This window comes from Macrosteles quadrilineatus, unplaced genomic scaffold (genome assembly GCF_028750875.1).
Source record: "Macrosteles quadrilineatus isolate MER2022 unplaced genomic scaffold, UCM_ALF_1.0 Scaffold_8__2_contigs__length_117827958, whole genome shotgun sequence".
NCBI lineage: Eukaryota > Metazoa > Arthropoda > Insecta > Hemiptera > Cicadellidae > Macrosteles > Macrosteles quadrilineatus.
The window spans coordinates 76,914,250-76,939,553 of NW_026542601.1; the positions used below are offsets into that span (position 1 = coordinate 76,914,250).

Sequence of the window (25,304 nt, forward strand, 5' to 3'; positions counted from 1 at the left end):
ACATCTGACTTAACTCTACCACTTTTCTACTGCTGTGATTACTTTTTTCCATAATCGAAAGGGATTTTATTTCTAAACAACATGGTATTTTATCATATTTAAATATTTATCATACAAAAGGGATTTGTAACTTAAGCTTAGTTTCCATGACAATACTAGAAATTATGTTTCCGCCACGCTTCTACTCAACAAACAGCTTCGACAACAAGAACACAGCGAACTAAAAAACTTATTGTGTAAGGAAACACTGCCAACAAGACAATTACTGCTCTAATCACCAAAACTACTGTTTTAACACGATCTAGACATATAGTTTCCTCTCATTATAAGAAAATATCCCTCCCTTCGAATTGAGTGTTTTGCCAACGTAACTTCGAATTACTGTGTGTTCCAAATCGGCCTGCACTTCAAAATATCGAGTGTATCAAAATGCGTGGTAAAACTTTGAAATATTGAGGTTCTCTACGGACTGAGCTTTTATTTTGAGTGATCAAAAGTTCTGATTCATCAAGTGTTTGAATTACCAAGGGTAGACTGTATCAGGAAATCGTTCCCACATGGTTTTTTTTTTTATTTAAAAAGGTTAAATAAGTAAATTCAGTCGCTAGGTATAAAACAATTTCAGGCTATTACCTGTTTTTCCACCTTGAGCATGAGAGGTCCCACCAGGAACCTAGTCTTGATGGTTGTGTGAGAACTCATCATGTTGACAGTGACGTTGCCGTCTCTCTTGATGGTAGACAGGCCGTAGAGTGTTGCCTTGGCTCGGGGTCGGCTCTTGGGCTTGGTGCTCTGCTTGGTTTGGTTCTAAAACAAAGTATTATATTGTTCCAATTATTAATTTAATAGATTCTGATGAAAATTCCTTCATAGAGCTTCTTTGCTAAGTAGGTAACAACGGCATTTGCGGTGAGTTATTCCCCCCAGTTCTGAGGGATCTGACGAACCTTCCAAGGGATTCTATGGTAAGGAAGTACAGCTTTGAAAAGAACTTTGATGTTGAGCTAGGGAATAAACTTGGCTGGAATGGAAAAACCCTAAAATTATTCGGGAGTCATATCTTCAGGTGGTATACCGATGGCTCAAAGACGAATTAGGGAACCGGAGTAGGGGTATTTGGGCCAAGAACCAAATGCAGTAGACTCCCTCTTATCCAGACTCCTCGGGACCGAGGCCAGTCCGGATAACGGGTTTTCCGGTTAAACCGACGTCCCCTAATACTCGTCATGTAACTCAAATACTGTATTTTACTTAAATTTAGGAGAGCATTGTATTTAGACTTGTGATTACTGGTCTCAAATCTTTCCCACGAGAACAGTCGTTTCAGTACAGCCCACTTCCTGCCGATCTATTCCGGTTAAGCCGATGTGCTAATAAAAATTGTCCGGTTAAAGAGATGTCATTTCCGCCAAGTGTAGTCCGGTTAAACCGATGTCCGGTTAAAAGGTGTCCGGATAAGAGGGAGTATACTGTACAATGAGTCGTTGGCACACTCCAGTATTTTTCAGGCTGACTGAGGTCAAGGAGCCTGGGAATACACCAAGTAGCAGTTGGAGATTTTCCTCAGATAGAACCCCTCCTGACGCTGAACTTCATTAAGGAGTTAGGATTGGAGAGGGTTCTCTAGGCAAAGATTGGAGACTAGTTTGGCCTTTGGGGACACAGTAGATCTTTCAGGTCGCAGTGTAATCTTCCCCCCAGGTATCATCATGCAGTATCAGTTAATAACAACAGTTCTCAAGTACAAACGACTGTCTAGCCCTTTGCTAAATGGTACAATTATGCATTTACTGGCGAGTCGGTAGCTTAGTTACTTTGCTTTGCTGGATTTTATGTTCTGCGCCCAGAGGTTTATGTGAGAGTGCAACTGCAAGGTAAATAAGGGCATGAACCTAAAAAGACTTAATCCTCTTTTCAGGGTGTTTTAAGGATGGTTTTAAAATATTAAGGATCCACAACAAGACCAAAAATCATTAAAATCATATTAAATCTACCTTATTCTTGTTGGATGTTTTCTTGGATGTCGCTCTGCTCTGTGCTTCTCCCCTGCTGCTGTTAGTGCTTGTCTCTGAGTCAGTATTGATGTTGGTGGTTTGCTGGTGAATGTCGTTGGACAAGTCCCTCTCGGTTGTCATCAGTTCTTCTGTTGTATTTGCCTCTTCCCTGAGAAACAAATTGATATTTAGTAAAAGTATAAAGTAAAACTGTGGTTTGAGCAAATAAATATTAATAATAATAAGTAATCAATGAAAATAGAAGGATAAGTTCTCGATACACTTGTTATTTGACACTAATAGCTATAATAGCTAGTACCTAGTACTTCAAAATTAGAGGCAGCGCCGGCAAGAGCCCTCACGGGCCCCTGGGCTGAGCAATCCCGGGGCCCCTATTTTCTTGATTAAGTCCAGTATTGAAAAAATGCTATATTGGACCGGACAGGGCCCCATTCGGAGCCCCCCCCCCTCCTCTAGCCAGCCCTGATTAGAGGTATTTAAACTACTAGGTAGGTTTTGATTTGATCTTTTTCATATATATATAATTTTATTACACGTCTATAAAAGTTACACTTAGCATTATATATCACACACAAGATTTCAAAGACACACCCTGTTAAAGTATGTTTCAACAAAACAATTTCAAAACTATAAACAGTAATAGTGTCTAGTTGATAGTTTTAGAAACAAGTTGGCTCTTTTGTTTTTTACAGTAAATAATAACGAACTATTTACACTGTGTACAGTTTTAAAAAATGAGTAATTTAATAAATATCCGAATGGAAGCACTATACAGGCTTTAAATGAAGAAAAGCTGGATAAGTGTCTTAAACAAACACGTTGAAGTAAAAAGTGGATTGATCAGAGTTTAAAGATTTTGCAAAGTATTGATAGTATTTATACCAAGACCTCCATGACACTTCAATTAAATCCCCCACAATGGACTAATTTCAATGAAATATATAGTAGACACTATTGTATAGACCTAATCCATCATTAAAAAGTGCAGCCACAATTTGAGTAACCCCTACAGAAACCACGACACTTCCAGCACTACAGTTTTGCTATGCTGATAGTGTAGTATGTTTGCAGGCGCTAGAAATTTTAGAAACCGATTTGACATTGCCAATCCAACAAATAAAACTCAACGAAGGGGGCCGTGCACAAAATGCGCTGTTCAATTGGGCCCAAAAGTCGTTTCTGAGAATACCAATTTTCATTTTCAAGATTGTGTTTGTTTAAATAAATTACGTTAGTTAATAGATGAATAGAACTACTAAAAGCATATTTAAAATACATTGTTGTGATTACTGTAATGCTTTACTGAACATTTAAAATAAATAAAAAAACAAAGAAATGCCTATGTAACAGAAATAAAGATAAAACCGTTTAGTGTTGCTTTCTTGTTCAAGGACCGTGGGGTCAGGCACACTCAAATGCAGAAAATTCACATTTTCACAAAAGATAGTAGGGGTATTTGGGGCTGTTTAAACCTAATTTAGTGTGTATATTGTCAACAAGGGTACCAACTCTTTCTCCGTCTTGGCAGTGAGGTCCATATCAGCCTGTTTGTTGGTAGCACTGGGTCTCTTCTTCCCCTTGCCTTTGGTCTTGGTCTTGGTGTTGTTCTTCGTCTTCTTCACGTCAGAAGCATTCTGTAGCTTGACGTTGACCGGGTCGTAGCTTCGGCGTAGAATCTGTCAACAAGAATTTATACGTAAAAAATCAATTTTAAACTTTTAAAGAGCAAATATACAGGGTGATTGATAAAAGTGTGCCAGCCGTTTTATTCGAAAACTATAAGAGATATCAAAAAAAGTTAAATGGTAAGTGCCTTGGATTTTTTATTAAAAAAATTATCGTCGAGTCAAAAAAATTATTTTAGCCACCATTTTTCCAATATGGCCGCCCAATATGGACTTTGATTTTTCTTATGGAACACCCTGTATTTTATAATGTATTCTGGTAGAAAAAGTAATTTTAAGACGATTTTATTCTTGTGATTTTTTTCATAAACCTAACCGTTTCAAAGATAATAATGGTTTAAGTTGTGAAATTTTGAATGGTTTTCGAGCAAAACAGCTGGCATGCTTGCTTAGGCCTTTATCGAAACTCTTTCTCATGCAGAAATTTCAAAACTTTAACCTTTATTATCTTTAAAACGGTTAGGTTTATGAAAAAAATCACAAGAATAAAATCGTCTTAAAATTACTTTTTCTACCAGAATACATCATAAAATACAGGGTGTTCCGTAAGAAAAACCAAAGTTGGCGGCCATATTGGAAAAATGGCGGCTAAAATAATTTTTTTTGTTTTTTAAATAAAAAATCCAAGGCACTTACCTTTTAACTTTTTTTGATATCTCTTATAGTTTTCGAATAAAACGGCTGGCACACTTATATCAATCACCCTGTATAATAAAATATACACCTGCTAACTTTTATTGATATTTTGACTAATATACTGTAGGCCAAAACAAAACACTAAAGATATAAACATAAGATAACTTGAGAACACATAATCTGAACTGAAACGGTGATTATCGATTTATTGTTTAATTTAGATTTTGCGTAGTAAAACCCTGTAACCCTGTCATTTTACAAACATCTAGGAAAAAATCTAAGATAATCCTTCACAAGCTTAAACGTGTTATAGTTATTTGTAAAACTAAAAAAAAACTTGTTGACCTCTCAAATCAAATTTTCTATTAAAAAACCCCATTTAATTCTGTATTATCGAAATACAAGTTTTAAGATCTTTCATTTATTGAAGAAAGAAAAAAAAATGTTTTAAACCATCGAGTGTTTGAACCATTTAACAATGGTTGAGAGCTAAGAAGGAATTGTCCAATTGTAAATTTATCTTACCTTGTTGATGCGGTCGAGAATGTTGTCCACGAATCTGTTGTACTTGGCGATGTACAGAGCAGACCTTGCTGGAGAGCTCATGGAGCCTGGAAATCAGCAATCATACATTTTAGTAATGGTAATCATATGTCAAATATCATAAATCATACCTCAGCGACCCCCTTAATATCAGTGAAATAAATTTAAAAAATAAATGGTAAAAAATACATCAGCTGTCATAAATCATACATCATTGATAGTAAATTATACTTTAGCAATCCAGATAATTTACTTTTATCAGTATAATAAGTATATCACTGATCATTTTATATACACCAGCAATCATAGATCATATATTAGCAGTCATAATGTATAGTAGTTATTGCCAAGTAATCCACCTAACAATTGGATAAATTTGATCAATAAATACTATAAACTGCTGGAAAATGTATACAATTATAATTATTTTGGTTCAATACTTCTAAGTGCTGGTACCACTTAATACTGAATAACTTATTAAAATCAATAAAACTCCAATGAAAAAAATTTCCACCATTGCTTTATTGCTAAAATATCAATTAATACACTCGTCTTACTACTATTTTTAACAAGCATAACAAATACTTAACAATACATACATTAAAGATTTTATTTACAGGACGTAAACACAAATTTTTATATACTTTACGTTTTCGTATTTTGAGAAAGTAATGTTAGTGATGAAAGTAATATAGTAATATGTCAACGAGGCGTCACTTACTAAAACACAACTGTATTTACATCATCAGTAAAATAAGTAAATACAAGCATAATTTATAATCCCATGACAATATCATCTTGATTTAATGAAGAAGGATAAGGGGACATTGATTCATGGGAATTTCCGTTTCTTATGATTAAACCGTTGGCAATACTGATTTGTCCGCTCAGCTGATATTTGGGAACAAGCCAGCTGGGAAATTGGTGTCGCAGTATTGTATATTTGACGTTTTGGCACCAAGAAGTGGTCCTTGTTTTCAGTTCCATCATTGTTATAGAAATGCGTTTGGTATTTGGTAATGCAATACCCAAACTTTCAATGCGCACAAATGTACTTACGTATTATACCGACCACACCTAATAATTTTAACCTAACCTAATCTAAGGGTAGTTAGGTTAGGTTAGTTTGTTTAGGAAGATTTTGTTATTTAATAAACTAATTAAAATCTTATTTGGAAGTCAATTTATATCGGTGTGGTGTATAAAACGTAAATAGCCGCACGAAGATCGGGTTTCCCCAGAAGATATCTGTATGTTTTCAAGTTTGTCTACAAGCTTAAATCAGAGGTCTGTACATTGTTATAAAAATATGTTTGTTACCAAAAATAAACAATGCCCAGTCTATTTCAACGTCACCTAACCATTGGAGTAAAAACGGCAAATAAACTAAAGAACTGTATCATGAATAATTGGCATTAATAGAAACAATTTTGCCTCTAATTTTTGAACAGACACACCTGAAAGAAAACAAATGAAAAAATACTCATAATCACAATAAATACTCAACTAATGCATACTAGTAAATTAGTAGCAGAACTTGATGTACTTAAATATTTTTATGAGGACTTTTCTCCCATATCTATATCCTAAGACGTTAGGGTCTTGTCTGTAATTGTTTAAAAATTTACAGTCTAGGCTACAGCTAAAAATCTTATTCATGGGTGACAGGCGAGATTCGAACCAGGGACCTTGAGGGCCGAGACCCTGCGCTCTGTCACTAGACCAGTTAGCTCAATTCTTTTTGATGGTAGAAATGAGTAAACTTCCTCCAAAACATAGCCAACTATTGTTTTGTTACTTTTAAAATATAAATTTGTCTCAATCACAACTTTAGAGTTTAAAGAAGTGCGAGGATAAAAAAAAAACACAATATTTGGCTTTATTGATTGAATTGATAATAATAAAACAATTAATTGATAAATAATCGAAATGATTCATTTGAGTCCTGATTTTGTATTCCTCCACTAATAATCATAAGTAAGTAATTCTTAATTAATCCTGACATCATTCAGTTACAGGTATTTTTCATGTAATGGGCAACAGCTTGTCCCTTGATGTTTACTCCATACAATATAAGAGTAAACTAATTACTGTAATTATTTATGTAATTATGATAGATAATGATACTAATCGCAGCATTCAAGACGGCACAAGAGGTTTAGATTAACGATTAATCCTTGGTTGATTATCTCTTGAATAAAGCTTGAATAACACTGAATCTATTCACTGTAGGGGTTTAAACCCCCTTTCATCAAATTCTTTTAATATTAGAAAGCCTCTTAGTTTAATTCCCCTCCATAACTCAGCAGCCTTAATTAAAATGTCTTCGTAATTATTTTATCCGTCTATTCAGTGAAGACATAATGATCAGTTAAAATGTTGTATATTAAGAAACCATACTTTTATTTGCATTACTATGCAATTCGCAAGGGAAAACATACTAAACAACTGTTGCTGATAAATTTGAAATTAGGCTGTAAATTGATTTGATTTAGATGTGTTACTAGTGAATCGGGGGGGGGGGGGGGACGTGTGTTCTAATGGTCTAAGTTTAATTTGTGTAATTGTTAGTAAGATTTTTTTGTGTGGTCATTAATCATGAAATATAGAGTCTTCCGTAAGACAAAACAAAGTTGGTGGCCATATTGGAAAAATAGCGAATAAAATTATTTTTTCAACTTGACCAAAGTTTTTCTAATAAAAAATCCAATGCAGTTACAATTAAAGAATTTTTATATCTCCTATAACTTTCGAATAAAACAGCTGGCACACTTATATCAATCACTCTATGTAGTTTTATCCAGGTATTTCAGATCCATCAGAGCCCTGTATCGAGGAGGATATTTCAGAGGTTGAGAGCGGAATTGAGCTACTCAACCGCTTTTGTTTTGAACTTCCACTAAAACCCCTTTTGTGAACCCCCTACTTATCTTTAGCAGTCTTGAAATAAAAGGACATAGAATACTCTGTAAAGTGCTCTCCTTCCAGTATATTTTTGTTGTATTTTGATGGGAAGTGTGCAAGCTGTGACGTAGCTCACATGAGCAGATATAACAAAATTTATGATCTTATGTAATATAATATAAATATAGAATATTGGATTTAAATAACACTGAACCCCACTTAGGATTGAGTCAGCTGTAAATGAGCTATTATATAGTAGGTATGCTAGAATCATAGACTATATTTTATCTATGCTAGAATGATATATAAAGTGTGTAAATTAAGTCTTGAAACAAATTTGTTTTTTTTTTAAACCAAAATAGATAGAAATATTCTGTTTGTAGCATCGATTCATTACAAAGGTTCCGCAATTTGTTACACCAAAAAATTGTTTAACTCCCTAACATGGTAGGCGGTGACTTATTTTATTCAAATAACAACCCATATTGAGTGACCCCTCATTTTGAAGGGCTTATCAAAATAAACACAATGTCGCAAACCTTAGGTGAATATCTCACCCCTAGCCAAAATGGGTGCTTTTTCACATAAATTAAATTTTGGAATGCCCGCCATTTAGGCTAGGGATAAAATATCTTCCTCGGGTTTGCGTCATAGTATTTCTTTTGACAAACCCTTCAAAATGAGAGGTCACTCAATAGGTGTTGTTACTATAAAATAAATCACCCCCATCCCCTACCCTGTTAAGGGGTTAACAAATATTGTTGATGTAAAAAATTGCGGAACTTATGTTAACAATCAATTCCACAAACAGAATATTTCTATCTATTTCGGGTTTAAAAATACAGATTTGTATCCATATTATTTGTGAAATTGGCGCTTTTTCACATACTGTACAATAAATCAAATTTTGGAATACCTGCCATTTTGGCTAGGGGTGAGATATCAACCTCGGGTTTGCGTCATTGTGTTTCTTTTGACACATCCTTCAAAATGAGGGGTTGCTTTTTGAAACAAATAAGTCACCCCCTACCCCCTACCCTGTTAGGGGGGTTAAAAAATATTGTTGGTGTAAAAAACTACGGAACATTTTTTAACAATAACGGCCACGGATCATTAATTATCCTACAAATGAAAATGGCAACATAATCTAGACAGATTCGACCGTTTACGAAGTCAAGACTAATTCTGTAACTACTGTTACCTAGTCAGTTACAGCTGTCGTAAAGCCTAGTCATCTTACACGGTATGTTAACGTGTATTTATACTGGTGACGTCATGTTATTGGACGATTCCTAACCAATAAGATGATAATTTTGACTACCACACGCTCGATAAGTAGGCTTGTATGCCAGTAGGTGACCAAATTCGAACCTGCTACCTACGCGAGAGTCGGACGCACGGCACGTACGTACTTTCTACGCACGGACGTACTTTCTACGTACGTCGGTACGCACCGAAGCACGTTCGACGCGTTCCACTTGAAATTCAAGGCAGCCTTCGTTTTCTTCTTGGGCATCAAACAATTTACGAATAATTTAATTCTTAGCGGTTGGTAGTGCTCGTTATTTGACTTACATAACCTTAAACAGATATATATATATATAATTTGTACATTACGTTCAAATTACGTTATTTGTAGGTAACGTTTCAAAATGTATTCAATATGTATACCATTTGTTAAACAATAGTACAGTTCATAAAATCAACTTGTGAAACATTCTTGTGAAGTTTATATCTAGTAAATAATTATCTGTATGTTTGTTTTTCCGTCACGCCGAACGAAAAACCACTAGACCAACGGTTTTTGCTCAAATTTCACACAAAGGTACCATTCCGAGTAAGTATTTCAGATTCCGAATCGACCAAGGGTTCTGCCCTCAGGTTTTCAAAGTTATGGGATAGGGCTTGGGGATGTAAATATTGAATGGGCTCCATGGCAACGAAAAGAATAGCTACAACCTTTCTACGACGATTACAGTTGACTTTTTCAGATGCACTTTATTTTCTATTAGGACACATCTGACTAAAATAAATTTATTAAAACATTTGTTAATAGTGAAGAGGGTTTAATCAATACCCTCAGGATATTTATTAGTTTATGGAGGATGAAAATATTATAAGGATAACTTATATCAGAAAAGGTGGAAACAGCAACCAATTAATTTTGTGTTATTGTCAAATCCCAAGCTATTTACTTTCACTTTTCCTGTTACATTGATAACAAACTAATATTTTTTTGAAGATGTTTAATGCGAACGACTAGTGTTTAATGAGTGAGATAGTGAGATGACAGCTTTCTTACTGATTAAACCTATATCAGCTGATATTTATCCAGGATTATTTACTAAAACCCTAGTGATCAGGAACAGCTGGGTTCAGTTTCGAACCATTAAAAATATCGACTTTTCTCGGGATTGAACCGGCAAACTTCTGATTTTAAGGCGGGAACTGTATCCACCCAGCCACCCAGTAATGTTAATACAGTTAAGTCGTTTTTCTGTTTTTCTGTTTTTCTGTCTCCAATGCGTCTATCTATATGGTTATAACCCTACTATTATAACAAATTAGGGTTGTTACCATCACAAAAAAACCACTAGTTCAACGTTTCTCAAATTTCAACCAAAGAACGTACCTAAGAATAAGATCACTATTCACTATCATGGACCTATTCCCATTTTGATACCTAAAACTATGTGCTCTAAAAGTTCTGATGTATAAAGTTTTGAAAAGTAAATTATTTTTGGTCAACCCAGAATCAAAATCAAAACGAAAAATTACACTGTTAACATATGATTTGTTAACGTTTCTCAATTTGATATTCATTTCACACTTTTAACAGCTGGTTTTGAACAATTAGACATTCTGCAATAACTTACTACGTTTATTGTCTATGTTTGCCATTCTATTCATTATAGAAACACGTTACGTATCAGATTGAAAAGTTACTTGAATAGTATTAGCTTTGGTGTTGCACTGCTTTGAATGTAATACCCTTAGAAATAAAAATACACTTCGTTTGTCACAAACCAGGCACTTTGCTCGTAGCTTTTCCAATGATAGTTTAATGGGTGAGTGTTAACAACCACAGATAACCAAATTGATTAGTTTACTGATTGTTCAGTTGTTTTTGATTTTGTCGAAGATGTCATTAAGATGTCACCTGCTGGGAAAGAGCTGTAAATTCAGACCTGTCAAAAGTGTCATTTCAGATCCTTAAACTGTAAATACCTGTAGCATTGATATTTTAATTCGTGTCATAACACAGTTTACTGCACCCTTGATAGGTCCTCAAACACACAAACTTACAGAACAAACTTTCTAAGAAACAAGTAATTAACAACTTCTTGTTCTGGATCCTTAAAACAGGTGGCACGATGGGAGCGCAGCAAAGTAGAGCTGTGACCTTGGCCTTGACCTTGACAAGAGGTCAGTGACCTTGAAGGTCACCGCGGTCGTTTCTGGCGGGAAAGTAGCCGCGCCCTTGCCGCTACTGAGCCAAGTGGTTCCTACAATGGTTTTCCGCGTGCCTTCCGCTTTCTCCCACATTAGTATTTTTAGTTAACTTGAGTTTAGATAAATATTTCGGCTCTTACAGTGTAATAATTTAAATCAACAACGGATAAGCTAGACATAATTATTCCAATAAGAATTGTAATATGTTTTAACTGTCAATGTACCCACATTGTATACAGCATACGTTTTATTCATGTGGACTTGAAATTATGTACTTATTGGCATATAACTCTTTGTACATTCTTTTTAGACATGTATTGGAAGTCGTTCTCACAATAGCAGATAAATATATTCACAAATTAAAATAGTACGTTCTGATTGTATAGTACTAAAAAGCTAAAATGTTTACAAGAGACTTTGGAAGATGAAGTGCTTTCCTAGTACTTTCAAACAATTATTTCGTCTATTTGTGCTGTCACTTTCTTCTGTAGCTGATCTGCTAAACTCCAGGAAAATTATATTTATTATCCTAGGCACAAGCCTTGGATTGCTTATCACATTACTTCAGGCTAGACCTAGGGGTTGCGGCATTATCACTTAGATAAAATCCATTGGTAGTTTGGCGTATTTGAACCCGAGATCTCGGGGACCGAAGTCCCGCGCTCTACCACTAGACCAGCTCAATCCCCTAGATATTATTTACTTTACGTAGACTACTAACGTTTATAACTGTGAAATACAGTCTTAGAAAATACTTGTTGAAGAAACAGCAATAACAATAACATTTACTTAATTTGACGATTTTCAAACGATCTCATCTAACCGGATACACTTTCTTCCACAATGTAATGTTTGTTTCCTCTACTTGTCGGTACAAGATCGTTCAGTACACGCAGGTAACGGGCCCAGGATGAGAACGAATTATGTAAATTCTCCGGATGACCGTGTTTTTGGAAATGATTATCCCCCGGTCCTCGGTCGGGCCGGTTTGTAACGGTCTGTCCCTCACGCTCCGACCTGGATAACATTGTTCGACTTGAAATTGAAATTTCTCCCATTGAAGCCTCTCACACGATCAGCTGATCCGGCGAGTGTCGTCAGCTGGTGAAACTCGGGTTTCGTTTGAATGAATAAATGCGCTGTTTTTTATCAGTACTGTACATTTGTGTACAAATTAAAACGAATAAAGGATAATTTTACTTGATAAATGCTTACTAAACATTGCATATACATTATACACAGGCAACTTTATACATTACCATTCTCACGAACACCTTGGTGTCATTTGCAAAGTTGCAAAATAGAGGTGTGCAAAAGCAGAGTTACAGGTTTAAATTTATTTACAGAAAATAAATGTTTACTTTTACGTGCACGCTCGATATGAGTCAAGTCTTTTAAGAGCGTTAAGATTCAAGAATTGGTCAATATTTTACTATGGCTAACTACTTTTCACTCCTAACCCTTATGTGTTCAAATAGTTTGACTTCATACTTAAAACATGTCAGTTACTTTTGAACCTAGGCACCTTTGAACACGATATTATACTAATTTCAATATCCGCTGTATGCGTATTTACTTGTATTTCTACTTGTAATTTTTCTAATTACTCCGATGAGGTGTCTAAGCAAAAATCTATAACAATACACATGCATACAAATAAAATTTTAGCCATGATTTAGTAAGTTAAATATTAGGGTAGCCGTTACAACCAGTATAGCTCCTTTTGTACTCTAGAAGTGAGCGTATCTAAACTACACAATGCGATCTTAGGGCCAACGTAATTATCTTCCAGTTGTCAGGTACTTACGTAAATGTTAGTAACAGTATTTCACTTTTTACCCAAAGCTAAAGGACTTTAGTAATGACAAATTAAGTAAATGAAACTGAGTCTGAATCCTTGTGCGTTGGATCGTTGGATCTCATGGTCGAATAATTCAACAAATTACATTCCTCAAGCCTACAAAAAGTAATGTTATACCCAATACATTTCAATATTGTCATCTTTGTGCGACAGCTCCCTTTGATATATTTTTGTACATTTTCCTTATGGGGTGAATATATTTGAATATACTATCTACTGGGGGTATGAAAATAATATATTTGGAAATTTCAAGTGACTCCGAAGGGTCAATACTCTCACGTGTTTCCAAATTTACAACTAATTTTTGTTCATCTCTATCTTTATTTGCCTCATTCCATTTGCCAATCTTTAATTAGCTTAGAATTGTAACTCTTTCTTTATGTGCATTGTGTTATTTCATATATACTACATAAACATCTTACTCATCCTCCACCATAATTAGTTAAACGTTAGCTCTAGCAGGAAAGCGGGGAAATGGGACAGTGATGAGGGTAAATAAAAAGAGCAAATCTCGAAGGAAATTCATTTATAGCTTTAATATACAATGGAACGCTAAAGCAAAGATAGCTAAACTACATCTAGACACTACGAAGAATCGAACAGGTCACCTGGTGTGGGGGGTTTGTGTGAGGATAATAAATTAAATAAATAAACACACAAATAAATAAATAAATAATAAGGTTTCTTAGTGACCCAGACAGGTTTGTGGAAATTGTTCTAAGATAATTGAACTGCATATAGGCTGTGTAGACTTATCAAGTCAAAGGGTTAACTTATGTAGCTTAGAGTTAAAATAATGTGTGAGCAAATATTTAGGATTAAATTAATTGAATTGGAATTGGTTAATTGATTGCATCAATTGATTAATGGGAAGAATTTAGAACAAAATTGTCAGACCGTAGTGACTACAAAATATAAAAACACTACGTGAATAGACAAATATGCAATGTTTACGTCAAGCACTATAACAGATTAATCTTCGGACGTAAAGGTTTCTAGTATTTGTCGTCTTTGGTTTGCTGTTCCATCTTCCGAAGTAAGTTCGCAACAGAAACATACATAGAATAGTTCAGTCAAAAATTCAACCTACTTCGGAACTCTGGAGTCCGTAACCCTACACAATCTGACTAGAACAGGGCACAATCTACTTAAAACAATCCACAACTCACACAAACCCCAAACCTCCATATATACACGTCTCGTGGTAACTCAAGGACCTCCAAACTATCAACTGCTCCCCGGTATCTTATTGGTCTCTGACTCACGTGCGTGTTTCGCCTCGATGTCGAGGTCGTCGTCATCGTCGTCTTCGTCATCGTCATCGTCCTCTAGCACATCGTCGTCATCGTCGTCGTCGTCGTTGTCCTCGTCGGCCTCTGTCTGAGGCTGAGCCACGGGGGCGGAGGCCGCAGCGGCACTGTCTCTTTCAGGAACGTCTTGCGTGGTCAGAGTCACCGTGGCTTGACCTGACTCCTCGGCAGATTCTTCGTCTTCGTACGCCTCTGAGTCTGAGGACTCCGAGGGGGCGGAGTCCGAGTAGTCGGCGACCTCCTCGGCTGCCTGAGCCACGGCTGCGGGCTCCGCCGGTGTCTGGACTACCGGAGTCGCCGCTGGCGAAGCTGATGGTTTCTCGTCATCTTCGTCGTCATCGTCATCATCGTCTTCGTCTGGAATCAAATGGTAAATTAATTAAATCATTGGCTAGAACAACTATTAACAAACTAAACACTGTTTTAAAATATTTCAAACTGCTTCAGTTGCCAGAACATGCTTTTTCTGGAAAGACAGCTGGTCTAGTTGCGAACTAGAGTCTCAAGATCAATTTGGTGACTTTCTTATAATCTACTATAGCTGTGCCTGTTGAATTCTTAGTATGCGAGCACTATTTCCACCAGCTTCACAAATATTTCTTTCGCTACACTACTGTGCAACCCAAAAAAGGTAAAATTCCATCTTGAACTTTTATTTTACAATTTTTTTATTCCTTACATTCCCCATTTTGTCAAAAGCTCCTGAGTTATGATTTTCATATATTTATAAGACTTTCTTGCCTACTAAAACCTGTACATTTTTTATTTATACAAATATAGGCTAACCCAAAAGTATCAAATTTACTCCAAATTACAACACTTAAAAATCTCTTAGGTAAGGGTTTAAATGGAATTAAATACGTGTTTGATAGAACAATCCCAGAACTTTCCAGGTTAACAACCCTTGATATGAAATGATTCTTTGTATGCATTCACTTGTGGCAAGATTTATAACTGTAAGTTCATAGACCTTGATCACTATGTTAATGTGTAATTTTACTTCTTTTGAAGCTTCGCTATGCTAAGATTACTAATAAACCAGTTAAAATATTTATATTTCAAAACACCTAACTCAGCAAACACCAAATATTTCACACCTCATACGGATTAAATTAGCTACACCTTGTAATCTCAGTGATACGTTTTGTCAATCTCGTAACCAATGACCAATTTACTAGAACACAAACCAATGAACGTGATTTGACACAAAAATATAATTTTAACAAAGATTGATTTGAAATGAATTACATTTTAATACAATACCTTGATTGCAAGTTAACCGATACAGTTATAAGACAACGCAATCAACCAAGATTGTACACTTTGATATGTTTTTCTAGAAATCGTTTAGCTTGAGTGCACTCAGCTGATGAAAAAGACTGCAGAAAATTTAATGCCGTATGTTTGTGTTTCTATTTATACACATTTAAACTTTTCAAATACAAGCTTTTATTATGTAAATCTTACTAATATTATAAATGTGAAAGTTTGTGTGTTTGTTTGTTTATTTGTTCGTTTGTTTGAAGTTCAATCACGCATTAACCACTGGACGAATTGGGCTGAGATTTGGCAAAAAAGAAAAAAAGAATTTAGTCAGCTGTTTCAACTGAAAAAGTTGGTTATGTGATTTGCAAAAGCATTAAAAAGTGATAATATTCACCAACAGGGTGCAGCACTATTATTTTTTTGCATTTATGAAAACAGCTAATTTGAACTGAGCAGCAGTAAAAAACTGTGATAAGCAATGAGAACTGTCAAAGTAGGATTGTTTACAGTTATGTTTATTTTTTTATTTCATGAATAATTAGTGATATTTAGCAATTTTTTTTATAATTTGTTTTTCTCTATTGTTTAGGTGAAGTGGTAGAACATTATGACTATTGTAGATGTGTCATACTATAGTATACTGTAAATTTAAAGAAGCAAATTTTATCAAACCGTGTCCTCCCCTATTGCAAACGCAAAGCTTGAGTATAACTGGAATAATCATTTTATACTTATATGCCAACCCCGTACGAAGGACGGGTATGACTTATAGTTACTCATAAATCCCTTTTGTATCCCAAAAATTGTAATAGGCATTAGTATTGTCCGTTTTCAGGTACTGAGCATCAGACTGATAAATTATATTGAATTTGATAATCTGGATAGTTAAAAACTAGAATGCCTAACGTGTCACTTGTCTAATAAAAACGCATTAGAGTTTGCCCTTCTGGAGTTCTGCGGGGGACAGCCTCACATTACATCTAACAAAACCATATTTTTCAAATCTGGCTAAAAATTAAAAATTTCCAGTCACAAAAAGCTAAGGACCTTTTCTGTTAATTCACAACAACTAGTGAAATGTGGTTAGGTTAGGTTAGGCTAGGTTAGGTTACGCATTTCTTACTCTATGTTAAACTCCATACTAACCTAACCTAACTACCACTTCTATTACTAATAATCTATTACTCTACAAACTAGTGATAGTGAATTAAAGGAAAAGTCCCAACTTGGATTTATTTCAGATATTAATTATACCTCATCCAACCATTGTAGTTCAAATCAAAACCAGGACAGCTGGAGGTGTAAAAAGGATTCGTAGAAGCGTCGAAATCGATAGAAAGTGAAGAGACTGAACAATGAGTGACAAGAAACCGATAGAGAGTTGAGGAAGAAGTTAATTTGTGTTACAATCGCAAAACACCACTGACATCGACGACATCGTGAATACTGTAGAACTTCTGGGAGAGCTCAGTTTCGGGAAAAATCACAGCCGGTTAGTATTGTTGTAATATTTTGTTGACTAAATTAACTTTTGTTGAATGTTAAATTTATTAATCCCCGAAGAAGAATTTATGGTAAAACATTTGTTTAATTAATTTGTTTGTTTATTTGATAATACAATGATTACGTCACTTATTAAAAAGGTTTGTGTAAGTATCATGAAAATGCTGAAAATAAACTCAACATGAACCAATAAACAAACAAGAACATGCATTTGCTACTATTTTACTGGGGGATTTTGTCAGAAAGTTATTTGGGTCGAAAATAAAATTTACAGTATTTTTACGTGGCATAAAATTAAACTAGGTATAATCTTTCCTAATTTGTTAAAGGTTACACATCTAACAATGCATGATACTGTATCACCAGAATACGTTATCGACTGCCCTAAATAGCCTTTGTAAACCAACTGTTTTACAATTATTTTTATGCATTTGTAGCTAGCGTTTGGACGTAGATACACTTTATCTATACTTTTATACAATTATACTCAAAGTGGATTAGAGATTTCTTTAATTCAAAGGGCGAGGTGCTGACATGCTGTGATATTAAAAGTGTCATTCATTTTAAATCTTTATACCTTGGTCTTATATCAAAGATATGTAATTTTATATTCCATTGACGTTTAAGGATGCTATTGCAGCCTGAATATTTGATTTATATTATGTTTTAGGTTAACATAGGTGGAGTATACAGGGTGTCCCGGAACTCTCTACCAATATTTTAGGGCATTGATCCTGGGTAAGAAACGTATCTAAATATCATATTTAAATTGTCCGGAAGTCCTTAGTTACTCACACAGCCGCCATTTTGTTTTTTTCAGTTATTAATTTTTTTCTAAAGAATGGTTAAACATACAAAATGGAAACTTTGCACAGACATTTATGACAACTAGACAAAGCTACAAAAAAATTATGAAGACTTTTCAAACTCATAAAACAAAATGGCGGCCATTAAAAATTTTCTTTCTTATATAATTCAAAAACCATTGATTTTACAAAAATTTTAAATGGCCGCCATTTTGTTTTATGAATTTGAAAAATCGTGATAATTCTCTGGTAGCTTTGTCTAGTTGTCATAAATGTCTGTGCAAAGTTTCCATTTCGTATGTTTAACCATTCTTTAGAAAAAAATTAATACCTAACTGAAAAAAAACAAAATGGCGGCTGTGTGAGTAACTAAGGACTTCCGGACAGTTTAAATATGATATTTAGTTATGTTTCTTACCCAGGAGCAATGCCCTAAAATATCGGTAGAGAGTTCCGGGACACCCTGTATAACATGGTTAAATGTCTTACACACCTTGGCAGCTCATCCATCCTGCCAGACAAACGTAATTGTATTTCCGTTGTAGCAACCAAAAGGTCTTATTAAGTTGTACAGCATAGTATGAGATCGTATGCTGGAAAATACTGTTTTATTTTCCCATTCATAATTACTTTTACCATAGATAAAACATCCTCCTCAAGCTTTTACTTATAAATTTAACTATCTTCATCCTTCAATTGTTTTAGCTCAAGCAGATAAGGAGGTGATGTAATTTTAAGTCACAGTGAAAAGAGACTTGGATGTCATGCGAGATATAAACTATACAGGTAAACTTCTGTGGCATTATATTTTTTTAGTTTTTTTTTCTATTTATATTTTATTTTGCTCCTCAACCTACGAATGTTATTACAGCACTAGTTTCTATTTTGAGTTGACGGAGTAATTTGTTTATGTTTATGATTCGTTTTATGATCCGCTAATATCCGTGGTAACCCTTCAAATTTCAAATGATATTTTGTTATTTCAAATATTATATTTTAAGGCGAAATAGATTAACTATATTATTTTTTTAGTAAAATGCGCACGTAAAATGTCTACATTAGTTTAAATGTATAGAAAATATTATTTTGGAGAAGAAAGTAAGTTAAAAGTAACTTTAACGAGGCAGGTGGGTGAGTAGTGGCACGTGTTGCAACAATAAGCGTCAACACTCAACAGCTGATTGTCACGGTCAGCTGTTCCTCACAGCAGTGTTGCCACCGTGACAGCTACTGCAATCAGTGATACCAACCTTAACAGCCGCTCTCCGCTCTCGTTATGAAAACCACATTTACGGTAAACTCGACAAATAAAGCCCAGGTTTCTCCTTTTTTAGCGAGGGGTTTATTTGTTGAAAACTAAATAAAAATAAAACCACTTGTTGTCCCAAATTTCATTATTATTACGATTTATGATCTCTTAGTGTCAATGTTAATTTTACCCATTTTTAAGATCACGATTATCTAACACACAATCAATCAACAATTAAATATTCCACCAATAACTAAATTTTTCAGGTATAGCCCCTTTCTGGTATAAACTATTCAGTTTCAAACGCCTTTGTTTAACGATCATTTTTTTTACAGTTTACGCTCTTTTAACTTCTTAGTATGCACCTGAAGTCGTAATACTAAGTAATATATATACGAGAATAGTTTTAGATTAAAAGTGTGAATATAACATATAACGTATATTTTTAATTAAGAGCCCTTCTGTTTTCGATATGTATTCAAAAACAAAATATTAAGTGATGCGGCTACGACTATTTATCAGTAGAGACTAACTTTAAATTCCCAGGTTATTATAAAAGTTATAATTGTGAAAAGTCATCGTGATAGTATTCCCTACATTGTTCACGATTTATATATTTTTTTGCATAAACAAGTCTTATTATGTTTCATGTTGTATCACGCATTTCGTAATATGTTATTGCAAGTTTTAATAAAGCAGTTATTCCAACGGTTCTTGGGAAATTATATAAAGCTATTTTTTTACTAGCCTGTTTGTTTACAGTACAATATTTATTATTAATGCATGATGAAAGTTATGAAAAGTAAGATGCATAGCAGTAGATCGTGTGCCCAGTTATCTTTTGATCCTAAAGTGCTTGTTAAGAAACTTGTTTGAAAGAATATCGTTAGGACTACATCCTTTTGAGACTTTTGCAGTTCAATATATATATAGCCTACAAAGGCATCATGTATTCTAAAATGCTCTTTTAAAATGAAGTCACAGGTTTTTTTACTCTCTCAAATATAGTATATAGGCTATATTTCGTGTTATTTCGTGTAAACATGTTGCACAAAATAGAGCAAATATTTATGGGAATGAATGTTAAATATTTTGGCTTATATTGTGAATCAAATTATATAAAAATGGTTTACCTTGATAATTAGGTGAAGGAAAACAATGGTTGTGTGTTTGCTTAAAGAGGGATGAAAAACAGATTGAATTAAATGTTTTAACTGAATTTAAAATCTTTGTTTGATTATAGTTTATTTCTTAATATTATGTGTGGTTAAGAGAAAATGGGTTTCAATAAAAGTTATAAAGAAATTGTAATTTATGTTTCCAATCTAACGGATGTGACTTTGTGTAGTAGTCGTATACCATTTATTTCCGTTTTTGATGTTATTTTCGTATGTGGGAACTAATCTATGGTATCTCCAGGCGTTATTTTCATTATTATGTAATTTTGATTTTAAATATGATTTTACCCATTAAATAATGGAAAATCCAATTTCGTCGAAAATGGACCATACGATATCTATTTAAAAAAATAGTACCTATGCTATAGTCCTTTGAATTTTGAAAAAAATAATACAACTCACATTACTATATATTAATTACGGTATAAAAGGTATTGTTACTAACTTAAGCTATTTTCCCATAAAAACCCATAAACTAACTGAGAATCGGATTTTTGAAAAATGGCCGGTTTTCATTAAAATTATTATGTTAAGAACCTTATAATTCTAAACAAAATAGTACAACCTTATTGCTGTAAAATTACGATTCAAAAGTGATTGCAACTTTTCTGATTTTCCTTATAAAATATCATAGTTAGTCCCCACCTACCCTTAATAACGGTTGTTGACAAGCTAATGGGAGTGCGTATGTGTCAGATTGCTAATACCATTTATTAGTTTTATTTGTGTTCCAACGCTTTTGGTATTTTAAACATATTAGTAGCGGAACGGTCCAAACCATCTTGTCATAAGGCCAACCAGACGTGTCGCGGACAGTAGTGTGTATGTGCAGAGGATGAGGAAGACACGTCTCTACAGAACGAATCAATCCTTTACCGTTACTTCCCCTGCCTTCCTACACTTGCACCTGACACACAAAACTAATCAGACGTCCCCTTGTTATCTCTAATGATTATAATTGGTCCAGTAAAGGTCCTCAAAGGTAAACGAGCTAGTGAGAAAACTATTAGAATGCTCTAGATTCAGTTAATAGTTTCATTTTGGTCGTGCATTAATTGCGCCAAGCCCTCAAAGGGTCCCTAAAATGTTCCTTAGTTGCGCCAAGCCCAAGGCCAGGTAGGGGTGAGTTGCGGGCAGAAGGAATGTCCTTGTTTACGTGGCATCCTAACCTAACCTAACTTAACCTACTCAATTATAGTCATAGAGGGCCGCCACTTGGTGCAGTTAATGAACATACCGGATAGCTCCCTGGAGTAGTTGGCGCAATTCAGGATTACCCGAAAACCTGACTCAGGTCAGTTGGCGCAATTAATGCCCGCCGTTTATTTTATCCATATATACAAAAATGTATTTTTTCTTTATCAACCTAATATTGTTATCATAAGTTTACCAACACTGATTTAATTTCACAATAAATAAGCATCGCATATGTGATGGTATATTTCGCTTTTAGGGCAAAAGATTTAGCTTATCACAATTTTATATTGTCTTTAAAGTTCTGAATGACACCAGAAAGTAAAAAACGTAAAGTACTTTTACCGCTTCCAATACGAGGTTTACCGAGACGGGGAACCTTTAACAACAGAACATGCTTACTATAAATTAAAACTAATAATGCAATTAATTTAGGAAATTTCATGGACTTGAAGTGGTTAATCAAAACCAATGTACGTCACTTTAATGATAAATTTGAATAGAAAACAGATTACGTTTGTGCAAGAGTTTTTCACAGCCTGAATACATCTATCAATTTATACATGTACATACATACATGATCAGGCTTCCCATGTTATCCTTAGGGAGAAAATATTTGTTTACATTTGAACATATCAATACTTTCAATCTGCACTATTAATTAAGGGAACAGCTGGTTATATTTAATAAGATGAAATGGAAATATTTACATTATTTTTGTGCCTTGAAAAAGTGTTTTGCTGCATATTTAATAGTCAAACAAACTAAAAAAATCAAGATGTACTCTCTTTGTTGTGGTTTTTAAGATCTGTGTGGTCTCTGAAATGTGTTCAGAATGTCAATGTCAAAGGAACAATCATTTGCTAACGAGTTTAATCTATTATTTGAAGGGATGGCTCTGCCTTCTCCTATCACTTATAACTATTTATAAAATTGGTGTTCAAGAGAGAAGAGCAGAAGTTTTTGGTAAGTACAATCCCATCCATTCCTAGCTAGATATAGTATTCTGCAATGCCACAATCATGCAATTGCAGAATGATAGCCTAAGTATGTTGTTGTTATTGTCGGATTAGTAAAGTAAGTGTTATTGGTTGAAGTAAATTTATTACTTAACGTTATTTTATGATACAAAATACTTTTAAATAACGTTATGGAGTAACTGACTGTACTATTGGAGAATTAGGTCGCCTAACTCAAAAGAGATACAGCGGGGATAGTATCATGGCCAAAAACATATTTTGTAGGTGGTTTCAGAGTAAATAGTAAATAGTCCGAAACTCTTCTTTAGAAGGGCAGTTGATGTTGTAAATGAAGAAGTTTTTTTATTGGTTTTAACTTCGTTAGTCCCATGCTTAGCTAAATTAAGTGATAAAATAAAAATGGATTTAGGTCCAATAAGCTGTTTCTAATTATTTTGTTGGCCTATCAGATTAAGCACTAAACTTTTTAAGAACATTATCGTGAGCGAAGCCACGACGGGTTTGCTAGCTACGTATAACTGACGTGCGTATAATATACAATATTTTACTAGTGTTACAAGCCCAAAAGCTTAAACACTTAATGGACTTTTACTAGTGACCAAAGTAAAAAAGAAACTATCGAATCAGTATTTAAGGGGTTTTAATATAGACACCGGACTTACAAACTATACAAATTATGTTATAGCTCAAATTATTTGGTAGGTAGAGTAAAGGTTTACCAATAGTAAGATGGCTACCAGTAGTGTTGGACCTTGCTCTTTAAAAAATGTAAGCAAATACCAATGGCATTTTATAAAATACATATTAGATTAGATACCCTACTTCTCTGTGGATAAAGATATTGTCTACTTTTACTTACAAAGGTTTTAGTTGAATAAAATAGTGTATATTATACTTATCGTGTTTTCCCTAAATATTGATATGACGAAAAATCAAAAATAATGTTACCAATTAAAAACCTGTCATGCCTTAAAAGGTTTATTTAGCAATACCGTTTTGAATCGAGGAATATTTTTTTTTTCAAAAGGTAAAGTAGTATATGGAATAGAACATGGTTTTAAAATAAAATAATTATCAACTTGGGATAATATAAAATACACCTCATTCGAGCCTCATCAGAATAGTTATAAAGTACGACTACACGATTGCTAAATAACATATTAAAATATTTTTTTTTATATTGCAAAATTTAAAATTGCATAAATAAATAAAAAAATACGAGGAAGTTGTAGTACTGTTTAGTCAAATGGAAAGTTGAGAAGGAAGAATCGTGCTACTTGTCTGTTTCCAGATATCGGACAGCTGACAAGTGATGCATTTTGGTGGGAAATTGGCCAGAACAGCTGTTTAGTGGCTTCACGGTCATCTGTTGTGGATAGAGAACTAACCTCTCAACCGTTGTCGGTTTGTTGTGATTGGAGGGAAAGCTATGCAGTACTGATTTGCTTTCCAAAGTGAGGTTTGCAACAGTAGTATGTATTACTTTTGTATCATAAGTATTTTTTTTTAGGTAGTTTAGTTAGACCAGAGGTACATTAGAGCCATTGATAAACATACTCCCTTAGTAGATTCTCATCCTTGTGGATCAGCTGAAAACGATTGTATTGTTTTGTTAGTTCCGTTCAGTGTTGTGTAGAGGTTTTGTTTTGTTTACAATTTGTTTGTTATTTCAGTAATTAAAATCCTCGTTCAACCAAATAAAACTATATAATCATAAACAATAACTCGTACCCTAGTTACATAACCAAACAGTAAAGCATAAATAATTAACCCTAAAATAATTAATTTCGTCGACATTAGCGATCAGTGTCACAAACATGAACTAGACACGAAAAACTAGTTCAAAATGTACAATGGGATGAGAAGTCTACTGTGTTGGTTGGTCTATGCTAGTACCATAGACTAACCAACACAAGGAGTATGTTTTATCTATGCTAGTACTTAAGACAAATATTTACTTTGACAAATATTACAATTTTATAAATATTTAAAATATAGTAACCTATTATCAGTGTTGCTCGAATTCGTCTAATCCATCCACCACTCAGATTTATTTTGAATAAATTATTAACTAATTATTCGGCCTTTCAATGCGAATGTCTAGAAAGATGCTTTTGATCTTTCTAGCAATTAAAGTACTTGTCTAGGTATGTAACTACACAGTTAGTCTCAAAATATGTTTAGCCTATCCTATACTTAACCTCTTCTACTAGACACCTTTGTTTCTACACTACATTCTGGGCCCTTAACTCAGAATTCGAACAAAATTGTTAGTGTTCACTTTCAATTCAATAATGGAAACTGTTTCATTATTCGTACTTTTAACGACATTGAATCTTGCATACATTGTGTCAACGTACCAATCTGGATTTAGAATTATATAGCGTAGTTAATGTTTGTGCAAACCTTTATTAAAAATAGGTGTCATACATTCTGGATTAATCATGGTACTCCTGGCTTAAGCTATGTTAAAAATTAGGTAAATGTTTTACAAAAGGTAAATTATATTACAAACCCGCGTCTCTTTGCCTTAATTAATCTTTAGGCGACACTCGCCAGTAAGGGAGGAAACCAAACATACATCCTAAACTCTCCCCTTCCCTCTGTACACGACATGGCTGATAAGATCTGGTTAATTGCCTTAGTGCATTAAAGCAGAAGTGTTCGTGTATGTAATTAATTCTGGGGTATTTAAATGTAAATATAACGTCAAAGTATTTA

The 25,304-nt window shown here is 34.1% G+C and overlaps 1 protein-coding gene across 1 annotated transcript in view; it reads right to left on the bottom strand.

The window, feature by feature from the left end:
* Positions 1–25,304, bottom strand: part of LOC129000488 (protein PFC0760c-like) — a 48,431-nt gene that overhangs the window by 2,642 nt on the left and 20,485 nt on the right. The window contains exons 3-7 of the mRNA XM_054427450.1: positions 14,363–14,764; positions 4,862–4,947; positions 3,525–3,691; positions 1,995–2,163; positions 634–807 (exon numbers count right to left, since the gene is read on the bottom strand). Of these exons, the coding sequence (XP_054283425.1) occupies positions 634–807; positions 1,995–2,163; positions 3,525–3,691; positions 4,862–4,947; positions 14,363–14,764 (998 nt within the window). The remainder of the gene's footprint in view (positions 1–633; positions 808–1,994; positions 2,164–3,524; positions 3,692–4,861; positions 4,948–14,362; positions 14,765–25,304) is intronic.